General features: G+C 51.7%; 2 protein-coding genes across 14 annotated transcripts in view; one reads left to right on the forward strand and one right to left on the reverse strand.

Annotated features, from left to right (window-relative positions):
* The first annotated feature begins 1097 nt into the window (after positions 1 to 1097).
* Positions 1098 to 27540, forward strand: SLC47A2 (solute carrier family 47 member 2). 10 transcript variants are annotated; one of them, XM_038537041.1, is made up of 22 exons: positions 1098 to 1365; positions 1725 to 1779; positions 2102 to 2308; positions 2476 to 2643; positions 3572 to 3632; positions 4368 to 4469; positions 4746 to 4814; positions 5745 to 5893; positions 6487 to 6529; positions 6939 to 7025; positions 9573 to 9617; positions 9855 to 9952; positions 10396 to 10565; positions 11459 to 11572; positions 12312 to 12379; positions 13915 to 14023; positions 14814 to 14889; positions 15321 to 15390; positions 20988 to 21120; positions 21201 to 21295; positions 22110 to 22221; positions 23657 to 27540. In XM_038537041.1, the coding sequence occupies exons 4-22, from the start codon at positions 2570 to 2572 to the stop codon at positions 23875 to 23877; spliced, it is 1896 nt and encodes a 631-aa protein (XP_038392969.1). In that variant the 5' UTR covers positions 1098 to 1365; positions 1725 to 1779; positions 2102 to 2308; positions 2476 to 2569; the 3' UTR covers positions 23878 to 27540. The 10 variants fall into 10 exon arrangements, with proteins under 10 accessions (XP_038392969.1, XP_038392968.1, XP_038392974.1 ...); XM_038537040.1 differs by having other exon boundaries at positions 2102 to 2219; XM_038537046.1 differs by having other exon boundaries at positions 2102 to 2615.
* ALDH3A2 (aldehyde dehydrogenase 3 family member A2) overlaps positions 25558 to 27576 on the reverse strand; it is a 125084-nt gene continuing 123065 nt past the window's right edge. For all 4 annotated transcript variants that reach the window (XM_038537037.1, XM_038537036.1, XM_038537035.1 and 1 more), the window contains one exon: positions 25558 to 27122. Coding sequence is in view for 1 of the 4 variants with exons in the window: in XM_038537036.1 (XP_038392964.1) it covers positions 27108 to 27122 (15 nt within the window). In the remaining 3 variants the exon portion in view is untranslated. The remainder of the gene's footprint in view (positions 27123 to 27576) is intronic.

The raw sequence follows: 27576 nt of genomic DNA on the forward strand, positions 1-27576 counted from the left end.
TTGGGGAGTCACGGAAGCGCAGGTTGCCTGCCACTCTTGCCTTCTGGGAGCAGAAGCTGTTTAGTCCAGGCAAGCCCTGTGATTAGCTCTGGTGCACTGGTGGAAATGACCCGTGTAGCATCCCGGGCCACGTCTTGACACAAACGCAGCTTTCTCTTGCCCTCCTGGAATGTTCTCGCTTCAAGCCAATCCCTTGTGGTGAGAAGCCCAAGTGGCCCAGGGAGACCCCGTGGAGGAAGATCCAGGCACCCCCTTGCCAGGCCTGGCGAACCTTCCAGCCCAGACCGGTCACAGCAATACCCGCTCGCAACCAGAGTGACCAGCTGATCCCAGCCACCCAGACTTGTGACATAAGCGGTGGCTGATTTAAGACACTAAGTTTGGGAGTCTTTTCCTATACAGGACATGTAGGTGTTACCATTTTTTTTCAAGAATTTTTAAAAAAGATTTTTATTTATTCATGAGAGACACAGGGAGAGAGAGGCAGAGACACGTGAACCTCTGGGCACCCTAGTCCTCCGAAGCAGCTGGAGGGTAGGGGGTCGGGACCTGCCCCAGCCCAGGGGTCATGAACGATGTACAGGTGCAGAGCTATGCTCTCCTTTCCTTTCCTTTTATTTTTTTTAAATTTTTATTTATTTATGAGAGTCACACAGAGAGAGAGAGAGAGAGGCAGAGACACAGGCAGAGGGAGAAGCAGGCTCCATGTACCGGGAGCCCGACGTGGGATTCGATCCCGGGTCTCCAGGATCGCGCCCTGGGCCAAAGGCAGGCGCCAAACCGCTGCACCACCCAGGGATCCCTCTCCTTTCCTTTTGGAAGCAAAAAGAAGGAAAAACGTGAAAACAAATTAAAGATTTAAAATTAAAAAAATTTTTTTTTACCTGTGCAGCATTCCATCTTTGGGGGGAACCCACTGCCGCACTCCAGGTGGCCACAGCTCCCTGCTTCCATCCTGCTCCACTTCCCTTCCCAGAAATGACTGGCTCCTGCTCCATCTTCCAAGAATTGGCCTCTGGGATGGAAGATGTTTGGAGCTGAGCCATCTCAGGAGCTTGCTTGTAAAGCTCAGAGTCCAAAGTCCCTGGATCCTCTGTTTTCCAGGCTGGCTGCTCAACTTGCCTCTGCCAATGTTCATCTGCTCATAATTGTTCCCTTCCCCGGCCCCCTTGCTTTTCAGGCATTAATCTCAAGATAGTTTCTACTGTTTCCACCAAGAACAGTGATGGACACAAAACTGGCATAAGGGGAGGAAGGACATTGTAGGTCACAGGATCCCAAGGGGAAGGTCACCCGAGAAGTGAGAGGCTTCAGAAGTCATGGGGATCCATGGTCCTGTTACCAGGAGCTGAACTGATCAACGTGGTATGTGCTGTCTGAGGCCGCAGGGGATGCGGAACAGGAGGGTGGCCAAGCTCCCAGTAGCACTGGGCCGACCCCCGAGCTCTCACCTCCCCGGGGACAGTACCAGGCCTCTGCTGTGCTACCTGACTCCACATTGTCCCAGAACACCAGACCGGGGCTGGACGGGCAAGCTTCGGAACCACGGCCCACAGTGCAGGCCTAACTGCAAAGTACAGTCACCTGGGAGCCCTCGGAGGACTCGAGATCCAGAAACTCCTCACCTGGGGTGGGTGGGGGGGCAGCTCCCAGCACGCCCCATGCCTGCAGCAGCACCCACATGGCCACTGGACCCTAACTAATCCTTTGTTCCTGATCCCCAGGCCTGGATCCCAGAACTCACCTGGGGCCTGAAAGAATAGCTGTCTGTATCCAGAGGTAAATGTAGAAATTATTAGCTTATGCAAAAATCCTGGGGAATATTTGCGGGAATGGTTTTGAGGACTCTCAGGCAAGGGCTTGCCCTCCCGAGGGTGAGCTGATCTTGACCGGCTGCTGCTCAGCACGCCCTTGGGCAGCTTGGATAAACCCTCACTGGAAGCAGACCCCAGTGTGTCGTAGCTGGAAGCAGGCCGTTTGCCTCGTATACCTTCCATCCTGGTGGGGGCGGGTTGGCCTTCATCAAAACGGACCTTGGGTTTAGTTTTACTCATCTGCCCCGCACACCCCCAAACCTCCTCATCGCTGGGGACTCCCACAGAGCATGACTTCTGACCGTGGAAGTCACTCCACTGCCGCAGGAGTGGGACAGTGGGCCTGGGCTGGCTGGACACCACACCTGTTGCAGGGGCCCCACGACTGGAGACAACGGGTGTCAGGTAACAGAGACCCCCTGGGGTCTAGGTGTCCGGGAGTGAAGGACAGGTTTTGGCCACCCTTTCAGGAGAGGAAGCCAAACCAGCCAAAGGTGAGGAGCCCTGGAAAAGGCATTAGAAGAGCCACATGATAGGTACCAGTGAAGGGCTTGTAACCAGAGCGCTGTAGCTTTTATCTGTAGCCCTGCCTTTTTTGGGGTCCTACGGTAATAATTACAATGGTATTAAATGTCTTTTCTTTCCTCTTTGTCGGTGGCAGTTAATTTTACTGTGGAGCGTACAGGTGGTAGAAATTTGCAGTAGGAGCTGTGCAGAATGAGGGCAGGAGTGGTCGTCACCCAGGTCAGCCTCTGATGCCTGGAGCAGCGGAGCAGTTGGGATTCCGCATGAAGCAAGGATGTGCGTGTGCATGTGGGAGGCAGTGCGGGTTCGTTGCTTTCATCCTGACTCTTCTCCTTTGTGGGGGTCCTGCTCCGCTGCCCCCCCGCCCCCTGCAGCTCCCACAGGAACTGGGTCCTGGGGTCCTGCCGGCTGCTCTCTCAGGCAGGGGTGGGTATGGGAAACAGCTAGGTGGATGGGCACAGGCCCTCCCATGGCCTCTGCCCTGCCCGTCCGTGGTGGGTCATAGGCCGCCCCTGTGTGGGGCAGAGTTGAAGGCAGACTGGGCAGGCCACAGAGGAGCCTGGTGGGATGCCCAGTGACAGCTTCACTGGGCAAAATGGACGTGAGGAGGGGTGAGCTGTTTGCCCAGGTGGGGTCACACCTGTTCTCAGGGATGCTGCCGAAAGGGATGGCAGGGAGGGAGGGGGCTGGAGGGTCTCTCCCTCGGTGTCCTGGCTCCAGGCCGCTGCCCCCTCCCACCGTACCCCTCCTGGGGCTCTGGAGGCTGCCCACCTCTCTGTCATCACGGGCACTGTCATGCGGGGGTATACAATGTCCAGCATCTCAGCCCACCCCAGCCAGGCCGTCCTGCCCTTGCCCCCAGAACCAGCACACCCCACGCTACCCCAAACCTTCTCCTCCTGGGGCTTTGCAGCTGACCCCTCTGGGACAGTAGGCACAGACATCAGCCCGGGTGACTCCCAGGTGCCCAGGGCTCCATCCCGTCCTCCCCTGGGCTGGGCAACAGGGCCACGGTGCCAGGAGGCAGGGCACGTCCCATAGGCGGCTGCAGCAGCCCCTCCTCCTGCCCCTTACTCATTAGCCAGGCTGCAAGGTGACATGGGCTTGGCTGGGCAAGGAGGGCTGTAGGAGTGCTCAGGCATGCAGGGTGGACAGCGGCCCAGTCTCGGAATGGACAGCGTTCAGGACACAGTCCCCCGAGACCAAGGGGGCTGTTGCCCTGCCCTCCGCAGGCTGCTCCCCGTTGGCTTTTGGGCCGAGGTGTGGACACTCATCGCCCTTTCTGGACCCCTGGTAAGGAGGTGAAGTTGTGGGGGTGTGGGAGGCAGTAAGGCAGTAAGAGCTACTCATGCCCTTGCCCAGCAAATGTCCATGCTGACCATGTGCAGGCTGTACCAGGGGCCACTGCCCAGAGCAGGTGACAGCAGGAGGACAGCTGTCCCTGGACAGCACCTTATTTATTCATGAGAGACACAGACAGAGGCAGAGACACATGCAGAGGGAGAAGCAGGCTCCCTGTGGGGGAACCTGATGCAAGAATTGATCCCAGTACCCCAGGATCACAACTTGAGCCAAAGGCAGGCGCTCAACCCCTGAGCCACCCAGGTGACCCAGCCATGACTCTTTTGTAGGTGATTCAACCCAAACTGTGTGTGGTCTGACCACATGATTAGAATAGCGTCACTGGGTATGAGATGTTTGAGCTAAGCCCTGTGCACTCCGGGCTCTGTGTGTGCTAGGTGCTTCTGGCATATTCGTGTGCTTTGAGGCAGGGAAACCAGAACCCAGAGGTTGACCCCAGAGGTTAAGGGCAACTGCTCGGGGCAGAATGGGAGCAAGACTCCCGTCTCCTGACTCCCAGCCCTGGCTGCTGTCTGCCTCAGCCCCAAAATGCTCACTCTCCTGGTTGTGGCCCATCGGCCCCGGGGGGCTGTGTTGTTTGTGGGTTCTGGCGTGAGTTCCCGCAGGATGTGGAGAAGCCCCCCTGTGCAGGGCGGGGCGGGGCTTGACCCTGGCTGCATCCTCCAGTACCTGTTCCAGGTGCTCACCTTCATGATCCATTTCGTGAGTTCTGTGTTTTGCGGGCACCTGGGCAAGCTGGAGCTGGCGGCAGTGACCCTCGCGGTGGCCGTGAGTATGGCCCGGCCTGTGGGGACATTCTTCCCGCCCCGCCCCCGCAGCATCCCCAGAGGCACAGCGGGAAGGCTGATAGCTGCATTCACAGCTGGGACCTGGGGGGCTCGCCCAGGGGCACACAGCACATGCAGGCAGGGCCTGGGGAGGGACGGGGGTCTCCGGCTCAGTTGCATATCAGAGCTGCTGTTGGATGGCCTCCCCCAGACACAGGGTTCCCCCTCTGGAGTCCTCCCTGACAACCCCTGTGTTGTCTCCTGTGTGCACCTCCAGTTTGTCAACATCTGTGGAGTTTCCATAGGCTTGGGCTTGTCCTCGGCGTGTGACACCTTGATGTCTCAGGTAGGTGGGCCTCCCAGAGCTGGCCAGGAGACCGTTCGGTGACCCTGGACCTGGGAGCCCATCAAATGGGCCCAGGGGACACCTGCTCCTGGCCCGCCTGCAAGGACCTCATGTTGTCGGGGATCCTTCATTTTTATTTTTTTAAAGATTGTGTTTATTTATTAATGAGACACAGCGAGAGAGAGGCAGAGACATAGGCAGGGGGATGAAGCAGGCTCCCTTCGGGGAGCCCGATGCGGGACTTGATCCCAGGACACCAGGATCATGCCCTGAGCCAAAGGCAGACCCTCCACCCCTGAGCCACCCAGAGGCCCTAGATCCTTCGTTTTAAGAGACTGAGCAGACGGGCAAGAGAGCCATGGAAGGAACGGGGCGGAGGCAGTTCCTTGCCCTCATGTGTCAAATGCTGAGGATGCACATAGGGGACCCTCCTGCCCTCGGGGGCCCACAGTCCGGTGGGGCTCAGCTTTCCTGGGGGGTCTGGACTCACAGTGGACCTGGGGACCCGGGCTTGGTCCTGGCCACCAGTTCTCAGCATGGAGACTTGACAAATGCTCTGGGAGCTTCCCTTGCTTTAGCTGTGATGGGGGAAATAACCCCCTCCTTGTTAGGCGCTTTTAAAGAACTGAGGACAATGGGCAGGCAGGCTGGCGCAGGGCCTGGCGGAGGTAGAGCCCCGTAAATCACTGCTATAATGATTCTATGAGCCGGCTGAGCCCCTGCAGAGGACGCCACCCCCTACTCCAGGCTGTAATCAGGGGGTGCCAAATGCTGGCTACCGAGGCATTGACAGGTACCTGTGGTGCCTGGGGCCATCCCTACAGCACTGGCTCTGCTAGGAGGCTGATGCCCTGGTTAGGCTCACCCAGGGGACAGAGGGAAGGTAATGAAGGTGTGGGCAGCCTGACCCAGGAACGAGCTGTTTTGCAGAGCTTCGGCAGCCCCAACAAGAAGCACGTGGGGGTCATCCTGCAGAGGGGTACCCTGGTGCTGCTCCTCTGCTGCTTCCCCTGCTGGGCGCTCTTCCTCAACACCGAGACTATCCTGCTGCTCTTCAGGCAGGACCCGGCCGTGTCCAGGTACTGCTTGGCTTCTGCAGGGAAGCGGGGATGGGAGCCCCTTCCCTCGCCCCCCCACCCCCCCAAGGAAAACCACTCCCTAGGCCCCATGGCAAGCGCAGCTTCTAGGGGTAAGGTTCCAGGGTTGGGTTTCAGGTTCCTCCCTAGCAGCATGCTGCTCCAGATGCGACCAGCAGGGGGCAGACACGCCAGGTTTAATGCAGGAGAGGAGAAAGAAGGGATCTGTGCCTATAGATGGGGCTTCCCAGATGCTTTTGGAGGAAAGAAGTGTGCACTGTCCCCTCGTGGGAATACTTTGTTCATTCTGTAGTACGTGCACTTCATTTGCTTATTTCTTGATAAGATATAACCTTCCCTGCCCACCCCATCCCTGCACGCACCACCTTTACCCTTGAGTTTAAGTTCCCAGCCATGAGGGGTCCCCCTCCTGCCACCTTCCTAGCACGCAGTAGCGGCACTCCATGACTGCTGGGGTTTCACTCTCCTTGGCCAACGATCTTCAGGGCCTGGCAGAGCCTCTCTTTAAACCTGGGGCCCCCAGAGTGCTCCTCTGGCACAGCCTGGGAGGCTTGGAGCTCCTGCTTCTCTTGTAGGCTAACCCAGGAGTACGTGCTGATTGTCATCCCAATGCTTCCAGTAAGTGCCTCTGTCTGCTGACTAAGGGTGGACTTACACCCCCTTAGGTGCTGGCGATTTGCTTTTCCATGCTCTCGTTGGAGAGGCCCATGAGCCCACAGCCGCCTTCTGCTGTGCCACTGAGTCTGGCAGAAAGGGACATGAGAATTCTAGTTTCATTCCCTGCAGATGGAACTTCTAAGAAGCACTCTAACATGTTTGTTTAAAGATTTTATTTATTTATTCATGAGAGACACACAGAGAGAGGCAGAGACACAGGCAGAGGGAGAAGCAGGCTCCCTGCAGGGGAGCTGATGTGGGTCTTGATCCCGAGACCCTGGGATCACACCCTGAGCCAAAGACAGATGTTCAACCACTGAGCCACCCAGGTGCCCCCTAACATGTTTTTTTTTTTTTTTTTTTTGATGAGAAAACCACTTATGGGAGAACTTGTGGGAAGAGTGGGAAAGAAACATTTTCAATCACCTCTAATCCTGCCACCCAGAGAGAATACAGGGTAATAGCTCTTTCCAGGATTATTTCTGCTTGCGGGTGCGTGTGTTCAAACACACATGCACATATATAGTTGGAAAAAGGGTCAATGTGTGTATATTGTATTATAACCTGCTTTTTTTCCCCCTTTCCAATATGTTGTTAGCCTCTTGATGTGATTTTAAATAGCCTTCTGCAATATCCATTTCAAAGGCTACAGAGTATCCTATAGTGCCACAGTGTATTAACCCATCCCTAATTGGTAGGTATTTCAGTTGTTTCCAGTATTCACTATTACAAGGAAGATTGTGATAAACAGTGGTATAGAAAAATCTTTGTGAACATCTGTAACGGTTTTCATCAGGTGTATTGTTGGAATGCAGTCTTGCTCTCTCAATGGCTTTTGATATGAATTTGTACCAATTCTACCCCCACTAGTAACACTCGTTAGCGCAGAGCATTGTTACTAACATTTTCTCCAATTCAAAATAGTTTTCACATGCATTTTATTGCTAATGAACATTTTTTTCGTGTATTTATTGATCATTTTGTTCTTCTGTGAATGGTCATACCCTTCACTTATTTTAGTGGATTAATCCTTTTTTAAAAAGACTTATTTATTTATTTTAGAGAGAGCGAGAGAGAGCGAGGGAGGGGCAGAGGGAGAGAGAATCTTAAGCAGAGTCCTTTTACTCGTGGAGCCCCAAGTAGGGCCTGATCTCATGATCCTGAGATCATGACCACGAGCCGCAATCAAGAGTCCAACACTTAACCAACTGAGCCACCTAGGCGTCCCTGGGTTAATCGTTTTCTAATTATTATAACTCTTATTAACTAATATCTAAACCCTTTGTCATATATGTCACTTGCCTTTTAATTTTTTTATAATTTTGACCTACAGAATTTTTAATGTATACATAACAGATTCATTAATCCTCTTCTTTATGAAGTCTTTAATAGCTTAAAAACATCCCGTTGCAAGATTATATAAACATGTGCCTGTGTCTTCTTTGAGCCCTCCTATGGTTTTTATTTTTACCTTTAAGACTCTAATCCATCTAACAAACTTTAACTAGGAATAATTGTTGCATATTCTCTCCTTTCTCCATTAATTTATTAAATACCAGCTAAGCAGGTGCATCTAGTCGGGTCAGTTTCTGAGATTCCTAGCCTGATCAGTGGTCTGTATGTCTGCTCAGGAACTTGCTGCTACACAGACTTCATGAGGCTTAGGGATTTGTTGAGGCTTAATGACACATGGTACTACCTGACAGTGTTGCATCAGGGATGGTATCTTTGGAGCCAGAGCACCCCATCCCCCATGACACCACGAAGTAAAGTTCTTGAGGAGGGATCCAGGAAAGGGATGAGTCAGGGCGAATGCAAGGTACTTTAAAGCATGCCAGGCCTGGCGGGAGGTACCCCAGCCACATGCACCTGTCTGAAAACCCATTGCTGTGACATCTCCAGGGCCTGGTCAGGTCCAAATTTCTGCCCTACTATGGAAACCACCTGAAAAGGCCAGTCTTTCGCCTCCAAGTCTGCCCTAGAAACCACACTTTGGCTCTTCAGACCAAGGTGATGATGGTGTCTTGACAAACAAGGCCACTGGGGTTGGGTCAGGGGAAGGCATCTATAAAGTTATCACTATGGTACCTCCTTTATCAAATAAAGCAAGTCCCTCCCATAAAATACTGCTGTAAAATTTGCCAATAAATCCAAAAAGTGACAAATATTATTTACATAATGCTTACCCAATACTTGAAATGCTTACATGTGCTTCAGTGTGCTGTTTTGTAAGCATTTGGCAATGTGAACTTTACATATATATGTAGAGATAAATATGAAGTATACACACACATTATTATCTCCATTGTAGATGAAGACACTAGGCCCAGAGAGGTTAAGCAACTTGCCGAATATCACACAGCTCATAAGAAGTGGAGCCAGCACTTGAACCCAAGGCAGTTGAGCTCCAGCTCCATGCTCATAATCGCTGTGCTATACTGGAGAGAAGCAGAGGGCTAAGGGAAGGGACGGGGTACCTACCAATGAACCTACCGAGCAGAGACTACCACTGCTGAGTCCCCCTCTGCCTCCCCACCCCAGCCTGAGGCCACTCCCTCCAGGTTCTTGGGTGCAGCAGCCAGAGCCAGGCTCAAGGGTGGTCACAATTGTGGCTTTGGGCTCTGATGGGTCCTTCTGTGCACAGACCCCTGGGTGGCCTCCCTGAGTGGAAGGTCCGGGTTGGCAGCCAGGAGCCCTTCCAGGTGCTCTGCTCTTACACAAGCCCACTGACGTGTGCCAGCTGTTGGAGCCGACCTTTCCTGCCTGTCTGCCCTCCCTGTGGCAGAGCAGGAGCCCCGAGGGGGCCTCTCCCTCCTAGGCGGGACCTGGGCACATAGACGGCTCTTCAGGCTTCAGCCTACCTGTGGGGTCCCATTATACTTTAGTGAAGTAATTGATCCATACTCAGGTATCCCAAGAAATAATCTTCTGATATTCACTTCATGTTTTTGGGGTAGTCATTGTTTGTGTTTGTGATTTTTTTTTTCTTTTTTCTTTTACACAGGCATGTTTTCTTTATGTCCTGCTGGCAAAATATCTGCAAAATCAGGTACAGGTCCCTGGCTAGAGGGGCGGCCCCCTGCCCCAGCACACTGCCCTGATCCAGTGGGAAGGGGTGCCTGGGTTTTCCTTTCTGCGTGATCTGCGAGCCTGCTGTGCCATGTCCTGACCAGGGCCCAGCAAGGAGCTATGTGTCCCCAGCCTCCTTCCAACTCCTGGATGTGCCGAGCTTGGCCATACCCCTTGGTCCTGTCCGCCCGCACCCCTCCCCCTTCATTTATTTCAGGGCATCGTCTGGCCCCAAGTCTTCAGTGGCATCGTGGGCAACTGCATCAATGGCTTGGCCAACTACATCCTGGTTTCCATGCTGAGCCTGGGGGTCAAGTGAGCACCGGGACTGGTGGGCTTCAGGGAGCACTGCCCACCGGGCACTCTGTCCCCAACCGGGCGGGTCGGTCACCATCCTTGGCTCACAAGAACAGTGAGGTTTTGCCATCTGGAAGTGCAGTGTCACGAGGAATTGGGGGTTCCTGCTGGTCCCTTGGGTTCTAGGGGATTCCCCACCAAGGAGACAGGGACAGGAGCCCTCCTCATCCCTGCCCCAGCCTGCCAGGAAAGGCCGAGAGTGGGGCCCTGGCAGGGTGACTCCAGGGACACTGTGGTCATGTGCCAATGGCACTAGAGGCTCCTGTGGCCGATCCTGGGATGGGGTGCTGGCTGGCCACCCTTGTCTCCCTTCCCCTCCATACTGGCTGTAGCAGGAGAGCCCCCTACCCCCAGGGCTGGAGTCTGGCACCTACCCAGCCCTGCTCTCTCTCCTTTCCCAGGGGCTCTGCTTATGCCGTCACAGTCTCCTACTTCGTGCAGATCATCTTCCTCTTTCTCTACATTGTGCTGAAGAAGCTTCACCTGGAGACATGGGCAGGTGCAGGGGGCTGCCCTGCCTTTGGGGAGCTGGGCAGACCAGCAGCAGGCAGGACCCCAGCACGGGCACAGGGTGTGCATTCTGCAGGTGGACAGAGACCGGGTGGAGCCCCATTGGAGGAGCCCTGTCTCCCTCCTGCCTCCCGCCTGCCTCTACTTCCCTTCTGGGCCTTCTTCCCCTTTGCTCCACCCCTCAGGACTCCACCCCCAGATGCCCCAGATCCCCCCATCAAATGTGACATGGTGGAGAGCCCTGCTGGGACAGCCTCGGGGAGCGCTCTGGCTGGCTCCCTGATCTCAGGGTGGTGACAGGTGAAATCCTAGGTGTCAGCAGTGGGTCCAGTGCCCAGCATTTCTGGCCTCAATTAAACCCCTTGACACCTTATTATCCCCATTTTTCTTATGCAGAGGAAATGGATACAGAGTGAGGTCAAACAATTTGCCCAAAATGCCAGAGGTGTTGTATGGTGGGGGTGGACTTGAAACTGTGCCCGTCTGAGCCTTTCTGCCTCCTGAAACCAAACTCTGCAGACTGTGGGGTCCTCCTGCGGGCATTTCAGGACCGGCTCTCTGGCCGGGGCCTCAGTCATGACTCGGGGAGTCTTGCAAACTCTGCTCTTCCTGTCTGCACGGTCCTATCCGCCCTGAGCATCCTTTCGGCAACCTCGACCTCATGCCATCCTCCCAAGAACCCTTCGGGAGAGGCAGGGCAGAGATAAGAACTCAGGTTTTCAGAGGGGAATACGGAACCCAGAAAGGGCAGAGTAGTTGCCCCAGATCCTGTGGTGTCGTGGGCAGGTGGGGACTCTCCCCCACATCCAAGGCTCCTGTCCCGGGCGGCCCCGTGAGCAGGTGCCCTGCCCTAAGTGCTGAGCTGAACCTGGGAGTGGGCAGAGCCAGGCCGGCGGGGGCTCCTGGCAGGGGCGGGCTCCCTGCTTGGCTCATGAGCGGGACTTCTGTTCCTAGGCTGGTCCAGACAGTGCCTGCAGGACTGGGGCTCCTTCTTCTCCCTGGCCATTCCCAGCATGCTCATGATCTGCATCGAGTGGTGGGCCTACGAGATTGGGACCTTCCTCATGGGTACGTGGGCGAGCACAGCTCGGGAGAACCTTGTGGGCAGCTCAGAAGCCCCCTCCCTGGACGAGCGGGTCAGCAGCCTGGCCCAGGCTGGGTCTTAGGCTCTCTCATCTCCCCCATCAGGCTGTGGGCTCCTGGAAGGCGGGCCTGGGTCTCTTGTGTCAGGACCCCAGCACCGCCCAGTACAGGCCTGGAACTGAGCAGGTGCCCGGGGCAGGGGGTCGAGTCAGTGAGGGATCAAGGGACTGAACCAACCAGGGTGTGAGCATGTGTGGGCCTGGCAGGTTTGGGGCTCTCACCTGATGCGCACGGAGCACCCAGTGCAGTGTCCACCCAGCCTGAGAATCAGGCCAGTGTGAGAATGGCCCTGGGAGATCTTCTGGTCCAACACTTGCCCCCCATTTACAGATAGGTAAACTGAACCCTGAGAACAAAAGACTGTGCAGAGTGGCACAGAGTTGCACAGTGGCAGGGCTGAGACCCAAACTCGGCTCTCCTAATCTTGGCCCAGGTCTCTTTTCTCTTGTTCATCATGCCTCCTCCAAGGACTTGAAAGTCACACCGTATGGGGAACAAATGGTCTGCAGTCAATTCCACAACTGGGTGGGATCTCCCTGGAAGGCTGAAGGCCACGCAGGAACCTTTTCTATTGCAAATCTGCCCTTGGAAATCACTGTTAGCAGGCCCCAGAGCTGCGTGCTCACCATGTGCCTCCTTCCCACTCACCCCCTCCACCCTGCAGGCCTGATCAGCGTGCTGGACCTCTCCAGCCAGGCCATCATCTACGAGCTAGCCACCATAGTCTACATGGTGAGTCTCTTCTGGGGGTGCCTTCGCCACACCCTCCATGCTGGCCTGGCCCTCCTGATGGCCTGGGGTGGCACAGAAGATGGGCATGCTGTCACTCTATCTATCTGGCATGCCAGCTCTATCTCCTGAGTGACCCTCCTATGTCCCACACCTGCTCCACCAAGGGTAATACTGAACTCGTGTTGTTAGAACCTTGTGAAATAATTAGCACCATTTAAAAATGGGGAGATTCCACATCATAATCTGAATGTTTGCATTTTCTTGAAAAATGGGACATTCCATTTCGTGGTGGGCCCACATTCCTGCACACCCGGGTCAGCGAGAGCTGGGTGACAGTGTCCCCTGCTCGTGTGGGGGACATCACCATCCCCCACCATGGCCCCCGTAGCTCCTTCCTCTTCCCACAGAGATGTGAGTTGTCCCATGTCACTCAGGTATGTGTCTGCCAGCCTTCTGGGGACGTGCAGTCTGCGACCCTGGGCTTAAGGAAATGACTTGCAAACGTCTACACGCAAAACACTAATTTATAAGCTGCTTAATATTATAATATTAAGCCATTATAATATTATAATGGCTTCCACAGAATTTTGGGGTTTTTTTTTTTTAAAGATTTTATTTATTGATTCATGAGAGACACAGAGAAGTAGAGACATAGGCAGAGGGAGAAGCAGGCTCCATGTGGGGAGCCCAATGTGGGACTCAATCCTAGGACCTCAGGATCACGCCCTGAGCTGAAGGCAGATGCTCAACCACTGAGCCACCTAGGCGTCCCAGAACTTTGTTTTTCTTAACAGGGAGCTTTTCTGGCATATTTAAGATCACATTTATCTTTAATTTTTTGAAGACTTTATTTATTGGGTGCCTGGGTGGCTCAGTCAGTTAAGTGTCTGCCTTCGACTCAGGTCATGATCCTGGGGTCCTGGGATCTAGTCCCAAATCGGGCTCCCTGCAGGGACCCTGCTTCTCCCTCTGATTCTCCCCGCTGCTTGTGCTCTTTTTCAAATAAATAAATAAAAATCTATTTGAGAGCAAGAGAGAGAGTGTGTGCATGAGTAGGGCAGAGGGAAAGGGAGAAGCAGGCTCCCCACTGAGCAGGAAGCCTGATGTTGGACTCAATCCCAGGACCCCAGGATCATGACCTGGACTGAAGGCAGATGGTTATACCGACTGAGCCACTCAGCCACCCTAAGATCATGTTCACCTCTTAAAAATGCATTTACTCCTGCGGTTTTGGCAACACACTGGCAGGGCCAGTCCACCTGTGATGTCTGACGGAGTGGGTAGGGGTGGCATTGACCGGCTCACTCGGGGTACCCTCATCCCGTCTCACAGCCACAGCTGCAAATGTTCTATGTCCTCATGCTGTCTCCTTAGGATCCATCCTGTCTTCCTGCTCTTCTCCCTCTTGGCCTGGGGTTGGGGTGTTGGAGGGTGGCTCTACCCCCAGCCCCGGCTTCTTCTTAGCTCAAGACCCACCCCATTCCAGGGGCAGGAGGTTGGTTCCACTGACAGCCCCTTGTCATCTGTGATCCCAGATTCCCCTGGGGCTCAGCAATGCGGTCTGTGTCCGGGTGGGGACCTCCCTGGGAGCTGCAGATACTGTACAAGCTAAGCGTTCAGCCATCTCAGGCATGCTCTGTACAGGTGGGTAGAGTCCTTTGGGGGTCGGGGGGGTGGGTGCTTGGAAAATTGGAGCCTGGGGCAGGAGACACCTGGCCCAGAGCAGCCCCTGCCGAGTTGATACGGCCTTTCCACCCCTTATGTTAGTGTGACCTTGTGAAGTCCCTTCCTCCCCAGGTTCTCCCTCTAGCTGTCCAGATTTTGCAAATTTGCCCTCCCATAATCCCCAGGAGCTTGAGGCCTGCCCATGCCACCCCTCAGGATCAACCAATCTTGTGTCCTCCTCCGTGGCTCTGCTTGCTGAGGCTGATGGATCCAGATCAACTCATCTGTAGAAAGCAGTGGTTCGCAGGCTATAGACTGCATTTTTTAAAAAAAGATTTTATGTATTTATTCATGAGAGACACAGAGAGAGAGGCAGAGACACAGGCAGAGGGAGAAGCAGGCTCCCTGTATGGAGCCTGACCTGGGGCTCGATCCCAGGACCCTGGGATCATGACCTGAGCCAAAGGCAGATGCTCAACCACTGGAGCCACCCAGGTGCCCCTGTAGACTGCATTAGAATCCACTGGAAGGCTATGTCAATACACAGACCCTGGGCCTCCCCCCACGTTTCTAATTCAGGAGGTCTGAGGTGGGGTCTGAGAACCCGCACTTGTAACAAGTGACCAGGTGATGCCGATGCTGCTGGTCTAGGAACCCCACTTTGAGAACCAGAGGAGGAAAGCCATTTCCTATGCTGTCCTGCCTTGCACTGACCTAAGCTGGGCTCCTCCATGGGCTGGGGGCCAAATGCTCTTCCTTTGTCTTCCAGTGGGCACCTCGCTGGTGGTGGGCATGCTGCTGAGCATCCTGAAAAACAAACTGGGGCATATTTTTACAAATGATGAGTAGGTAATCAGTTTTCTTCTCTGACTTCTGGGAAATGTCAGAGTGGCTTGCAACGGGTCCCCCAGGGGCTTGTCACACAGCTGGCTTGGCACTAGGTCCAGAGGAAGCGGGACTAGCCCCGACTTCGCTCTCACCAGGAGGAAGCTAGCATCTCTGCTTCTCTCCCCGGCCCGTGGGCTCCGTCACCAGCTTGTCCATAGAGAGGAAGCTGAGCAAAAGGCAGGACGACACTGGGGGTGCTCTCCTGGAGTTTAAGAAGACCCACAGACACACAGAAGCTCAGTGCTAGGAGTGTCAGGTTTGTGTGGGGCAACGGGCTCTACTCCGATCATTTTTAGGAGGTGCTAGAACAGAGGGGAGCCCCGGGAGTCCCGAGGTCACGGTCATGCTGGCGTGCTGCACATGAATGTTCCTCCTGTCTCTTCCGCAGAGAGGTCATTGCCCTGGTGAACGAGGTCTTGCCGATTTACATCGTCTTTCAGCTGTTTGAGGCCATCTGTGTGAGTACTGCCCTGGTGTGAAGCCTGAGGCCAAGTTCAGGGCCCCCTCCATGGGACGGGAGGGTTGACTCATTAAGTCGTGAGAAGGGCTAACTGCACAGTGAGTGCCCACAGCCTTGCGTGCGTTCATTCTATCATTATTCGAAACGACGACCCCCCTTCCCTTCTACAATTCCCACGAGCCAAAAGATGAAGGGAGAGCAGTATAAAAATGAAAAAAATTACACCAGCACAAACTCACAAATCTTCCTTCCGGATTCCTTGTGAGCTGAGGGCCACGGGCATGGAGCCCTGCCCCCTATTGGTCAGAGGTTCACCAGCAGCCGCACCCTGTGGGTGCACAAAGGGACCCAGGGACCCATTTGAGAGGGAGGGAGTCAACCCAGAGCACAGAGGCACCCGAGTTTTCTGCAAACTATTATCTGCAACCTATCATCCTCCCTCCTGGCTATGTTATTCTTAAGTTCTCCTTGAAGCTATTTAAAAAAAAAAAAAAAAAAGCTTTTTTTTTTTTTAAAAAAAAAACCCTCCCTTTATTGAGTTGCAATTTACATACCATAAAATGCATGCATGTAGAATTGTGCAACCATCATGACAATCCAGTTTTGGAGTATTTCCATCACCCACCCTCCACCTCTGCATTTCCTAGAGCCTGTTTTGTAGTCAATCCAAGCTTCCAGGGCCAGCCGTGGGCAATCCACAGATCTGCTGTCTGGGTGAACTTGGCCTTTCAGGAACATTCCCTATAAAGGGAATCCTGCATGTCATCTTTTGTAACTGGTTACCCTCACTTGGCATACTGTTTCTGAGGCTGTAGCATTTTTCAGGACTTCGTTTCTTTCAAAGACTGAAAAATAGCCCATTGTGCGCACAGAACCCATTTTGTTTCTCCAGTTGATGGACGTTGGGGTTGTTTCTCTTTTTGGCTGTGCTGACCAAGGCCACTGGGGACATTCACACACGAGTCTCTGTGTGGATGACTGTTTTCATTTCCCCTGGTAGAGTCCTGAGTATTCAGTTATTGGAAGTATATGTTTAACTTCCTAAGAAACTGCCAGATTGTTTTCTGCAGTGGCCATACCATCTTCTATTCCCACTGGCAATATATGAGGGGTCTGGTTTTTCTGCTTCCTTGCTAATTCTTGATATTGTCTTTTGAGAAACAAACAAAAATTTTTTTTAAGATTTTATTTATTCATGAGAGACAGAGAGAGAGAGAGACAGAGAGGCAGAGACACAGGCAGAGGGAGAAGCAGGCTCCATGCAGGGAGCCTGATGAGGGACTGGGTCCCAGGACCCCAGGATCACATCCTGAGCCAAAGGCAGGTGCTCAACCACTGAGCCACCCAGGTGTCCTGAGAAACAAAATTAATAGATTTTAATTAGCAGTCTTAGGTTTGCAGAAGTATTGAGCAGGAAATGGAGAGTTCCCATAAATCTCCTCCATTCCCTCAGTTTCCCTTATTATTCACATCTTAGTAGTTATTAATTGTGAGGGAATATCCATATGTTAATAAGGTCCAGAGCTCATAGTAGGGGGTCACTCGTGGTATTGTGGAGTCCATGGGTTTTGACAAATGTTTAAGGATATGTAACCACCATTACAGTATCATATGAATGATTTCACTGCCTTAAAAATCCATGTGCCACCTACTCACTCCTCCCCTTCCCCCTGCTGGGAGTTTTGAAATGAATTGTGTTGAATCTACAGGACAATTGTGGGAGAACTGTCATCTTAACAATAGTGGGGCCTCCAATCCATGGACACTGAATGTCTCTCCAATTATTTCTGTCCTCTTTATCCAATGATGTTTTGTAGTCTCCAGGGGATACATCTGGCACCATTTTTGTGAAATGTATCCCTAAGTATTTGGGGTTTTTTTCTTTTTTGGATGCAGTTGTGAATGGAACTGGTGTCTTAATTTCATTTTTAGGTTATTGTTGCCAGCTTATGGAAATATGATCTTTGTTCATTCATCTTTCATCCTGTGACTTTGTTAAACTCATTCAAGTAGTTTTGTGTGTGTGTGTGGATTCCCTTAAGGTTTTCATATAGGATCAGATCATCTGTGAATAAAGAGTTTTACTTCCCCCTTTCCATGTGGCTAGAACTCCAAGATGATGCTGGATACACGTGGTGAGAGCACAATCTATGCCTTATTCCCAACTTTAGGGCTAAAGTGTTCAGTGTTTCAGCATTAAATGTTAGTTGTAGGGTTTTATAAACACCCTTTATCAGGCTGAAAAAGAGCCCTTTTACTCTTAGTTTGTTAAAACATTTTCTCATGAATGGCATTGGATTTTCTAGAATGCCTTTTCTGTATCTATTGAGATAATCAAGTGGCTTTCATCCCTTATTCTATCAATATGATATAATTACATTAATTGATTTGCAAATGTTATACTCTGCATTCCTGGGGTAAGGCCCTCCTGACCATGGTATAGATCTTATTTATCTACCACTGAATTTGGTTTGCTAACATTTCATTCAAGTTTTTGCGTCTGCAATCATGAAGGATATTCTTCTGCTAATTCTTATCTTTTCTTTGTGATATCTTAATCTGCCTTTGGTATCGGGGTAACACTGGCCTCACAGAATGAGTCTGAAAGTGTCCTCTCCTCCTAGACTTTCTGGGTTTGGGAAGTATCAACATTATTTCTTCTTTAAATACTTGATAGCATTTGCCAGGGAAGCCATCTGGGCTTGGGCTTTGGTTGGAAGATTTCTAAATTAATTCAATTTACTACTGACTTGTTATGGGTCTCTTCACTTTCTATTTCTTGAGTTACTTTTTTAAAAAAAGATATTATTTATTTATTCATGAGAGACACACAGAGAGAGGCAGAGGGAGAAGCAGGCTCCATGCAAAGAGCCTGACTCAGGACTCGATCCCGGGACTCCAGGACCACGCCTTGGGCTGAAGGCAGCACTAAACTGCTGAGCCACCCAGGGATCCCCTTGTTGAGTTACTTTCACTAATCTGTGTCTTTCTAGTTATTTACTCACTTCAGCTGCATTTGCCTAGTTCTCTGGCATGAAGTTGTTCGCAATATTTCCTTACAGTCCTTTCCTTTATGGTCAGTGGTAATGTCCCTTCTTTAATTCCTGATTTTGGTAATACATGTCTTCACTTTCTTATTTTCTTTGTCTTATTTTACCAAAGTCAAATCCTTGGCAAGTGTTCGTCAGTTTTGTGGATCTTATCAAAGAACTAGAACTTGGGATTTTGTTGATTTTCTGTGGCTTTTCTGTTCTCTGTTTCCGTGATTTCCACTCTCATCATTTTTATTCCCATCCTTCTGCATTATTTCAGTATAGTTTGCCCTTCCTAGTTTCTTAGGGTGGAATATTGGGCTATTGATTTGAGGCCTTTCTTCTTTTTGGATCTAGGCATTTCTAAGTACTGCATTAGCAGCATCTAATAAATGTGATATATTATTTTACTTTTCATTCAAAATATTTTAATTTCTCCTGTTCTTGATTCTTTGACCCATGGGTTTAGAAGTATGTTAACTTCTAAATATTGGGTGGTATTCCCAGATTTCTTTCTTGTCCGTGTCTCTAATTTAATTTTGCTCTGTGAGGACACCTGGGTGGCTCAGGGTTGAGCACCTGCCTTTGGCTCAGGTCATGATCCCGAGGTCTTGTGATCAAGTTCCGCATCAGGCTTCCCACAGCGAGCCTGCTTCTTCCTCTGCCTCTGTCTCTGCTTCTCTCTGTGTCTCTCATGAATAAATAAATAAAATCTTAAAAAAAATAATTCTACTGTGTGGTCTAGCACAGACCCATCCCAGAGAATGTTATTCACACACACACACACACACACACACTTTCCCCAAGGCTTGTTGTTTTATTTGGTTATTTGCCCAGACTATTTCCGTGAATCCTGCCTCCTCTATAAACCTGCAGCTGATCTCTCTCCTCAGTTTTGTTGCCGGTTTTTTGGTTTTGGGGTTTTTTTCTCTTTTAGACCTAGCTTGCTAGGGGTCACTGCTTTGTCTGGATTAGCTTGGTGTGCAGGCAATTATTAGCCAGAGGGGATACGTTATGTTTGAACAGCTCTGACAGCTGGTAAGGCTGCCATTCTCTGCTGAAGGATCCAACTGTGGGCTGTTTCCCGGTCTGCCCAGTTCTGACTTTCTCCTGGGTTCTCTTGAGTATCCGTGGGCACAGGCTCCATTGTTGGCACTGTGTGGGAAGCTTGGGCCTGCTCTGGTCTCTGCCGCACATATGCACGGCCTCCAATCAATTTGGAATGTGTGGAGAACTTAGCGAGCCCCCCGCCCCTACAACCCTGCTGTTTCACCTCCCTGTCAAGTCCCTGTCTAGAGCACTGATCCAAACAGGCCCATAATCTTCTCAACCAAAAGGGGTGGGGTGGGGGGGACGGCCCTTCTGGTGTGCTTGCCCCTGGAGATCGTCACTGTAATTCAAAATGCTCTAAAGGGCTTTGCAACCTTGGCACCATAACACTTCAGGATGGATAATTATTATAAGGGAGGCTGCCCTGTGCATGCAGGATGTTTAGCAGCATCCCTGGTCTCAACCCACTAGGGGCCAATAGCAACACCCCTGCCCCCCTCAGTTGTGACCACCTAAATTATCTCCAGATATTGCCAAATGTCCCTTGGAGGGCAAAGTTGAGAAATACTTGTCCAAAGCTCATCAATCACAATTTGGGAGAAGTCTTTTTCTAACTGAAAAATATCATTTATGTGATGATACATAAACACAAGTAACATACACACCACATTTCCAAGTCCAAGAGGCACATGTCTTCTATCCCGAATGCATTACGTCTCTGCTCAAACGTGTGAAAGCAAACCACAACACACTTCACATCCTTCATCTTAAGGAGATAAAAACAATCAAATATCTATTCATCACGAACTGTGGCTGTAGTTCTTCAGTTCATTAGGTCGGAGATCCGGTTAGGAGGAAGAGACCAGTAAAAGAAAGCAGAGTGAGTTCCTGTCTGTGAGCATTCGGGTAACAGCAGTGAGCCAGGGCTGCACGTCTCTCCCGGAACAGATGACACCTCTGCTTGTCATGTGCTGTACCCAGAATAACGGCCCCCAAAGATAGCCACATCCTAATCCCTGGCCCTGTCCATGTCATGTGGCATGAGGGGATTTTGCAGACGTGATTAAAGATCTTGAGCTGGGGAGATGATCTTGGATTATATGCAAGACTTGTCACCTCCAGAACCAGAACACAGTATGCGTGTCTTGTTCTATGTCGCTAATTTACAGTAATTTGCTAGGGCAGCGGTGGGAAAGAAGCGCAACACAACCCTGTGTGACGGGGGTCTAGTCTCCCAGACCAGCTGGTGGGTGGTCGCCAGTGCTACCTTGACTTCTAGAGAGGTAGACTCCACGGCATGGAGGTGAAGAGGGGAGGCAGGGTGCGGCTCTGGGGTTGTGTTCACAACACAGCTATTCTGTGCAACCGTGGCCAGGCGACTCGCCCTGACTCGGTCTCCCCACAGAAGGGGACAGAGGGCTGTCCCGGGGCGGAGTGGAAGGAGGCCTTGCGACACGAGCGGCCTGCTGCCAGCCGCACACCCGCCTCTCCCGCTTTCCGCCTCCCCTCCCAGTGCGTCTACGGCGGAGTCCTGAGGGGAACCGGCAAACAGGCCTTCGGAGCCCTTGCGAACGCAGTCATGTATTACGTCATTGGCCTCCCCCTGGGCATCGTTCTGACCTTTGTGGTCAGAATGGGAATCATGGGTAGGTGCTGCGAGGGCAGGTGGGGAGGGTCCCGGGAGCCCTGGGCCCCGTCCCCACCGTGGCTTGTCTCCCTCCCGCAGGCCTCTGGCTGGGCATGCTGGCTTGTGGCCTCCTGGCAGCCGCCGCCTTCGCTGTCTACACGGCCCGCATGGACTGGAAGCTTGCGGCCGAGGAGGTGAGCGAGCGGCGGGCGCCGGCCTGCTGCCCAGGAGCGCTCGGAGCGGCTCCTCTGCAGCAGGGTCCGTGGGATAAGCTGCGGGGGCACGGAGGGGCCCGTGGTGACCGGCCCCTGGAGGTACGCTCTCCGATTACAAGGAGAAGCAGAGGGACGCCTGGGTGGCTCAGCGGTTGAGCCTCTGCTCTTGGCTCAGGGCGTGATCTGGTGTCCCGGGATCGAGTCCTGCATCAGGTTCCCTGCAGGGAGCCTGCCTCTCTCTCTGTGTCTATGAATAAATGAATAAATCCTTAAAAAAAAATAGGGCAGGCCAGCATTTGCTTCTCAGACACAGTAAAGGCACCCAGCTCAGTCTTAAGGCAGAGCCGGGGGTGGAGGCAGCAGGTGGTGGGGGAAGGTTTCTCGCAAAGATCCCGAATCCCAGCAGGGCATGGCTCTGCCTTCGTGTGGATCAGATCATCTCGGCATCCAAGACAGTGCATAAATACACAGATTTTATACACCACCACCTTGAAGCCCCCACTCCCAAAGACTATATGAACATGCACTGCTTTAGCTTACAATGGTATTTGTTTTAAAATTACTTATTTGAAAGAGAGTGAGAGAGCACAAGCAGGCTCCCCAATGAGCAGGGAGTCAGACACAAGACTCGATCCCAGGACCCTGGCATCATGACCTGGGCAGAAGGCAGACACTTAAGCACTGAGCCACCCAGGTGCCCTGAGCTTATGATGTTTTAAGGCAGGGCATTGATGAGGCCAGTGGTGATCCGGAGGGCTGACAGGCTGACCCAGGCGAGCTCTTGCTCTTGCAGGCTCAGAAGCATGCGGGGCTGCTGCCGCAGAGCCCCAACGGCGCGGTGAGTACGGTGAGCACGGTGAGCACGGCCCCCAGACCCGGGCCTGCGAAGGCTGTCACGTCCTCAGGTAATGTGGTCACGGCACTTCTGCCAGGCACACACCATGCTGGTGACACCCCCGCCCCTGGCTGCCCTGCATGTGGGCCTCGGGCAAAAGTGGGAACAGTGCAAGCCCAAGCTGCTGTTCTTCCTCTTGGCACGGATACAATGTCCTAAGTACCAGGAGGATGGCGCTACTACCTCGGATTTAACAGGCTCTGCACGAAGTACTTCACATCCTTAGCCTTGTGAGGTAGTGAGCTGCAGCCCCATTCTTGGATGAGGAAGGCAGGTTGAGTGCTTCAGTGTCTTCCCCGTGGTCCCACAACCAGAAAGGGTAAGAAGAGTCAGGCCCTGGAGCCCCTTCTCCTCACTGAACACCAGCCCAGGGCAGGAGGCCACATCCTGGCCCATAGCAGCCTGGCTGGACCTGCTGGCTGGGGGGCCCTTCCCCTGCCCTACCTACCTCTCTGTACCCCATAGGACAGGTGGGAACCTCTGGTTTCTATCCAGGGTCTCTCTGATGAAGTGAGGGCCTCGGCTCGAGGCACAGGTGCTCTCCTAGGGCCAGGCAGGTGTGGAGTGCTGGGCTTGCACATACATCACCAAGACACTACACTCACCTCGGTGACCTCACCCTGTCCTGGGCTCTGCCTTCATCAGCACAGTAGGGAGCTAGCTGGTCAAAACTCTGGGAGCTTCGAGTGTCACGAGATGACAGCCAGGTCCGACTAAGCATTTAACGTGTGCTCGTTAGATGTGTGTGAAGGTGACACTTGATGTATCACTTGTCATCACAAGGAGAGGCTCAGGTAGGAACATATTAATGTCAACTTTTTAAAAAAGATTTTTTATTTATTCATGAGAGACACACAGAGAGGGGCAGAGACACAGGCAGAGGGAGAAGCAGGCTCCCTGTGGGGAGCCCAATGTGGGACTCGATCCCAGGACTCCAGTATCAGGACCTGAGCTGAAGGCAGATGATCAACCACTGAGCCACCCAGGTATCCCACATTAATGTCAATTTAGCAGTAACTATTTCTGTGCCAAACTCACGTTTTGAGATGTCTTGCCAAATAATTGCCTCCTCTGATCCTGCTGTGAGTAGATGAGGTTGGTGTTTTTCTCCTGGGCCAGCCTTTTCTGTTGTAAGGCACAGAGGTCTATTCACTGTCACCCAGCATCATGAATGCAGCTGGGTTTTTTTTTTTTTTTTTAAGATTTTATTTATTTATTCATGAGACACAGAGAGAGAAAGAGAAGCAGAGACACAGGCAGAGAGAGAAGCAGGCTCCCCACAGGGAGCCTGACATGGGACTCAATCCTGGGACCCCGGGATCACGCCCTGAGCCGAAGGCAGCCGCTCAACCGCTGAGCCACCTGGGGGGCCTGAGGCTTCCTGATCCTAAGGCCACAGCCCTCTCCCAACCCCCCAGTCCTGCTAAGTTTGCTTCTGTTTGCAGTGGCTACGGGTAGCTCCCCTGGCATCACCCTGATGACGTATTCAAGGCCCGAGTGCCACCTGGACCTCTTCAGGACCCCAGAAGCAGCCCATGCCCTTTCAGCACCGGCCAGCATATTGTCAGCGAAACAGCTGGTCATCCGCCGTGGGGCTGCTCTGGTGGTGGCATCAGCCATGCTGACGGTGGGCCTGGTCATCAGGCTCCTGACCACCAGACACTAGCCACGCAGCTGGGAGACAGAAAGGGGGCCAGGAGTGGCCATCCCCACCTGCGCACACAGTGGGCCCCCTCCAACAGCACCCACGTGATGCAGTGTGGGTGGATACTTTGACCACACTTACGAAAAAGGTCTACAGCCAGCAATTCTTGTGACACACCAGGTCTGTCAAATTGGCTTTTTCGCCTCTGCTCTTTAAGCAGCCGTCAGCTGACCAAGAAGAGTCAGAGAGGCTTCAAACTAGGAGATTGCAAATCAAAACATGAAGACCGAAAACACCCCTACCCAATTAAAAATTATGTATCTCCTAGGAGACTCTGATGCCCAGGTCTGTTCACAAGGCCTTTGTGAGGCTCTGAGAAGGGGGCCAGGGGGCCCTGCCCAGGGAAGCCCAGTGCACCATGACCCCGGGCGCCCCTGCCCCCACAAACCCCTGCAGATCTGGGAGCCATGAAACCCCGAGGCAGATCCACGGATCCTCCTTTGCCTCTCCCCTCACCCTTCATTCCGTCCTCATCGCGCTGATCACAGACCTTGAGAAACACTTGTTCTTCCAGCAGTGATCAGATATAAACAAGGACAGCAAAACCCAGATGGCCTGGCCACAATGGCCTCGGGATGGAAGGCTACGCTAACCCAAATTCTAGGACGCTCTTCCTGGAGGCCTGGGACCTGCCCAATATCCTCAGGCTCTCCACATCAGGCTGTGTGTCACCATCCAGAATGGAGGGCAGCCTGGCCTCCCCTCAGTCCCTTCGGCATCAGTAGCTATAAACACATTCACAAAATGAGTTTCTGCATCAAAGCCCATAGAAAAAATGGATCCATAGAATGTCATCCCGGTTTCAAAGAGTCAACGTGAATCCATGTGGTATTTAGGACCTGGTGATACTTGAAGTCTCCCACTCCCAGGAAGGCGGGTAAACTCGTCTGGGACACACATACCTCACACTGAGCTGCTGGCAACCAAACAGAACGACTGGGAACAGAGCACAGGAAAATAATGTCATTTCCCCAAATGTGTTCTAAGGTTAAAGGGTATTCAGACAAAAGGCTTTCACGGCCAAGTAAGTTTGGGCAACAACCCACACCAGCACTGCAAAGGTTCTATGGCCTTGGATCCTTCAAGATGCTCCAGTGCTTTATGAATCCTGGTAGACAGGATGGGTAGCGGGATCAACTTTTGTGTAAAACCTTATGGGGTTAGTGTTCAGGGAACAGGCTTACAGAAAAGCTTGCTTTAGATGAGCAAATGGAGATAGGAGGGTGTCGTTGAAAAAAACTTATTTACTATATAGGCATTTTAAAAAATAAAAACTCACAGGGGCACCTGGGTGGCTCAGTTAAGCATCTGACTCTTGATTTCGGCTCAAGTCATGATCTCAGGGTCATGAGATGCAGCCCTGTGTGGGCTCTGTGCTCCATGTGGAGTCGGCTGGAGAATCTTTCTTCTACTCCCTCTGCCCCTCCTCCCACCTCTTCCTCTGTTTAAAAAAACACAAATGACAGAGAAATCTTGGCTAAGAATTTAAATGAAAAAGCAAGGTTTAAAGTTGATAAATACCTGTGATAGATTAAGGCAAAAAAATGGATTTGTAGTTGGGGGAAAACTTATAGCCAAAGAATTGTCTCCAACAGGGCATAAAAGGTTCCATGCTAAGAATGTTATTAAACTTCATACCAGTTTTAGCAAATATAGTGTATTTATTTTGAAGCAGAATATGTGAATAGTCGAGGCAATAATTTAGTTTAACTAGAAATTAGAAAATACAATTTAATATACTACATGAAAACTCCATATTGAAGTTCTGAGATATTTTATGACCAATTATCCTGATGAAGTGACAGTGTTAAGCAGCTGTTTCTTAATCTCACCTAGTGATGAATTCTTGATACCTCACCCTGTGATTAAATCACACACTCTCCAAAGGGAATTATACATTCTCTCATCGTGCAGAGGCGGGGAGGGTGGAGCCCTTGCAACCAGGAGTCACCACAGCCTGGCAGGGAGGCTGCATTCCACAGGGCTCTTTCCCACCTGGCTGAAGCACCTGGTCTCAGGTCTGGGCCAGGCTCAGGAGATCCCGTTCCTCTCCTTCCTATGTCCTCCGTCCCCTTCAGCGTGGCCAACTGCTATGGCTTACAAAGTCTGCCTCCAAACGATCCACCATCAGCCCCTCGGAGGCTCTCTAGCTCCAAAGTCCTAAATATCCAAGGCCTCTTGTCCATGACAGGAGGTGGCTTTCCGCATTAAGTCCTGAACGCTGAACTTATTCAGAAAGGGATCCCTCTGAGGTTCAGAAAAGTGAAATTTATTAGCATTGTGCTATGGGACATAAGAAATGTAAAGATTTGTCCTTCAAGATCCACTGACTTGAAACTGTAACATCCCGAGAGAGAATAAGTATTGTTATAAGTCATTTTATTACAGCATAAAATCATACCAGTTAGGTTTTGTAAGATGCAGAATTCTATGCCTACACAGGAAGTGACAGATGATACTTTTGTGAAATTGGCAACGGTCTTCCCTGAAAGCCCTGGGAAATACAAGATGTTTTGCATGGTATTAGTCACAAAAGGCATTTGTAGACAGCCACAAAACAACTGTCCCCAACAAAACACGAGGGTGGAGAACGGATGAGAAAGTAGGGAGACCACTGGTCAGATGGCACTGGCAAGAGGGTTGACTCCTGAATGTCAAATCCTTATGTCCCAATGGATGAGGGACAGGATCAATTCCCACCACCAACCCATATACAATTCCAGTGCATCAAACCCTAAGCAGAGCTGGGAAGATCTAGCTCCACCTCTCTGGAAGCCGAGGGCTGATGGCTCCACAGAGAGATGGCGTAAGGCAGCAGTGGGGGCAGGGTGCCCTGTGTCCCATGAACTGGAATGAAGAAGTCACTCAACAGGTTCGGAGACTCTTTTACATCTCCCAAGGAGTCCGGGTTTAGCATAACACATCTCCTCCCCTAGACTCAAGCTCTAAGGTCTGGGTGACACAACGCCAAATTGGTTCTCCAAGTCACCAAACAGTGGGGGGAGGACTGGAGTTTGGCTGACATGGCAAGTTTTATCCATGGTGAATGGCAATGACTTTTAGGTTTGATTATGGTGCATTTGCAGTTTTCCTTACTATTTTTGGTAGGATTTTAAAACGATTGGTTCATTAACTATTTAATAGAGAAATAACTCAGTAAAGGCATCTAGGAGGTTGAACAGGATCCTTCTTCAGTAGTATCCAACCTAGAGAGAGGAGAAAGAGATTCAGGTCTCGCTGCTGGTGTAAAACCCTGCCCAACCAGCCCTGGAACATGAACCAGTTCCATATCAGGACTCTACCAATGCCTCCCATTTTAAAAGATGCTAAATACACTGAATATAAAAGGTCCCTGCATCCCTAAGAAGCAAAGTGCAGTGTGGGCTGAGGACAAAAGACTATGCCCTCTCGTACAAAACAACAAGGCAGGGAGTGGTGGTGGAGGAGGTGTTCTGTTTAGTGTTGTGAGACAACATCAGAGTTGAACTGGGAATGGAAAATGTTCACCTCCTATCCTCCAGCTGTGAACGGGAGACTGGAGTCCCGACATGAAATCTGAAAACTCATAAACAATTGTGCTTCTAAAATCCAAAGCGAAAAAATAAATAAATAAATAAAATAAAATCCAAAGCGTACTGAACATGATCCGTACCTATTGAG

This window comes from Canis lupus, chromosome 5 (assembly GCF_011100685.1).
Source record: "Canis lupus familiaris isolate Mischka breed German Shepherd chromosome 5, alternate assembly UU_Cfam_GSD_1.0, whole genome shotgun sequence".
Lineage (NCBI taxonomy): Eukaryota > Metazoa > Chordata > Mammalia > Carnivora > Canidae > Canis > Canis lupus.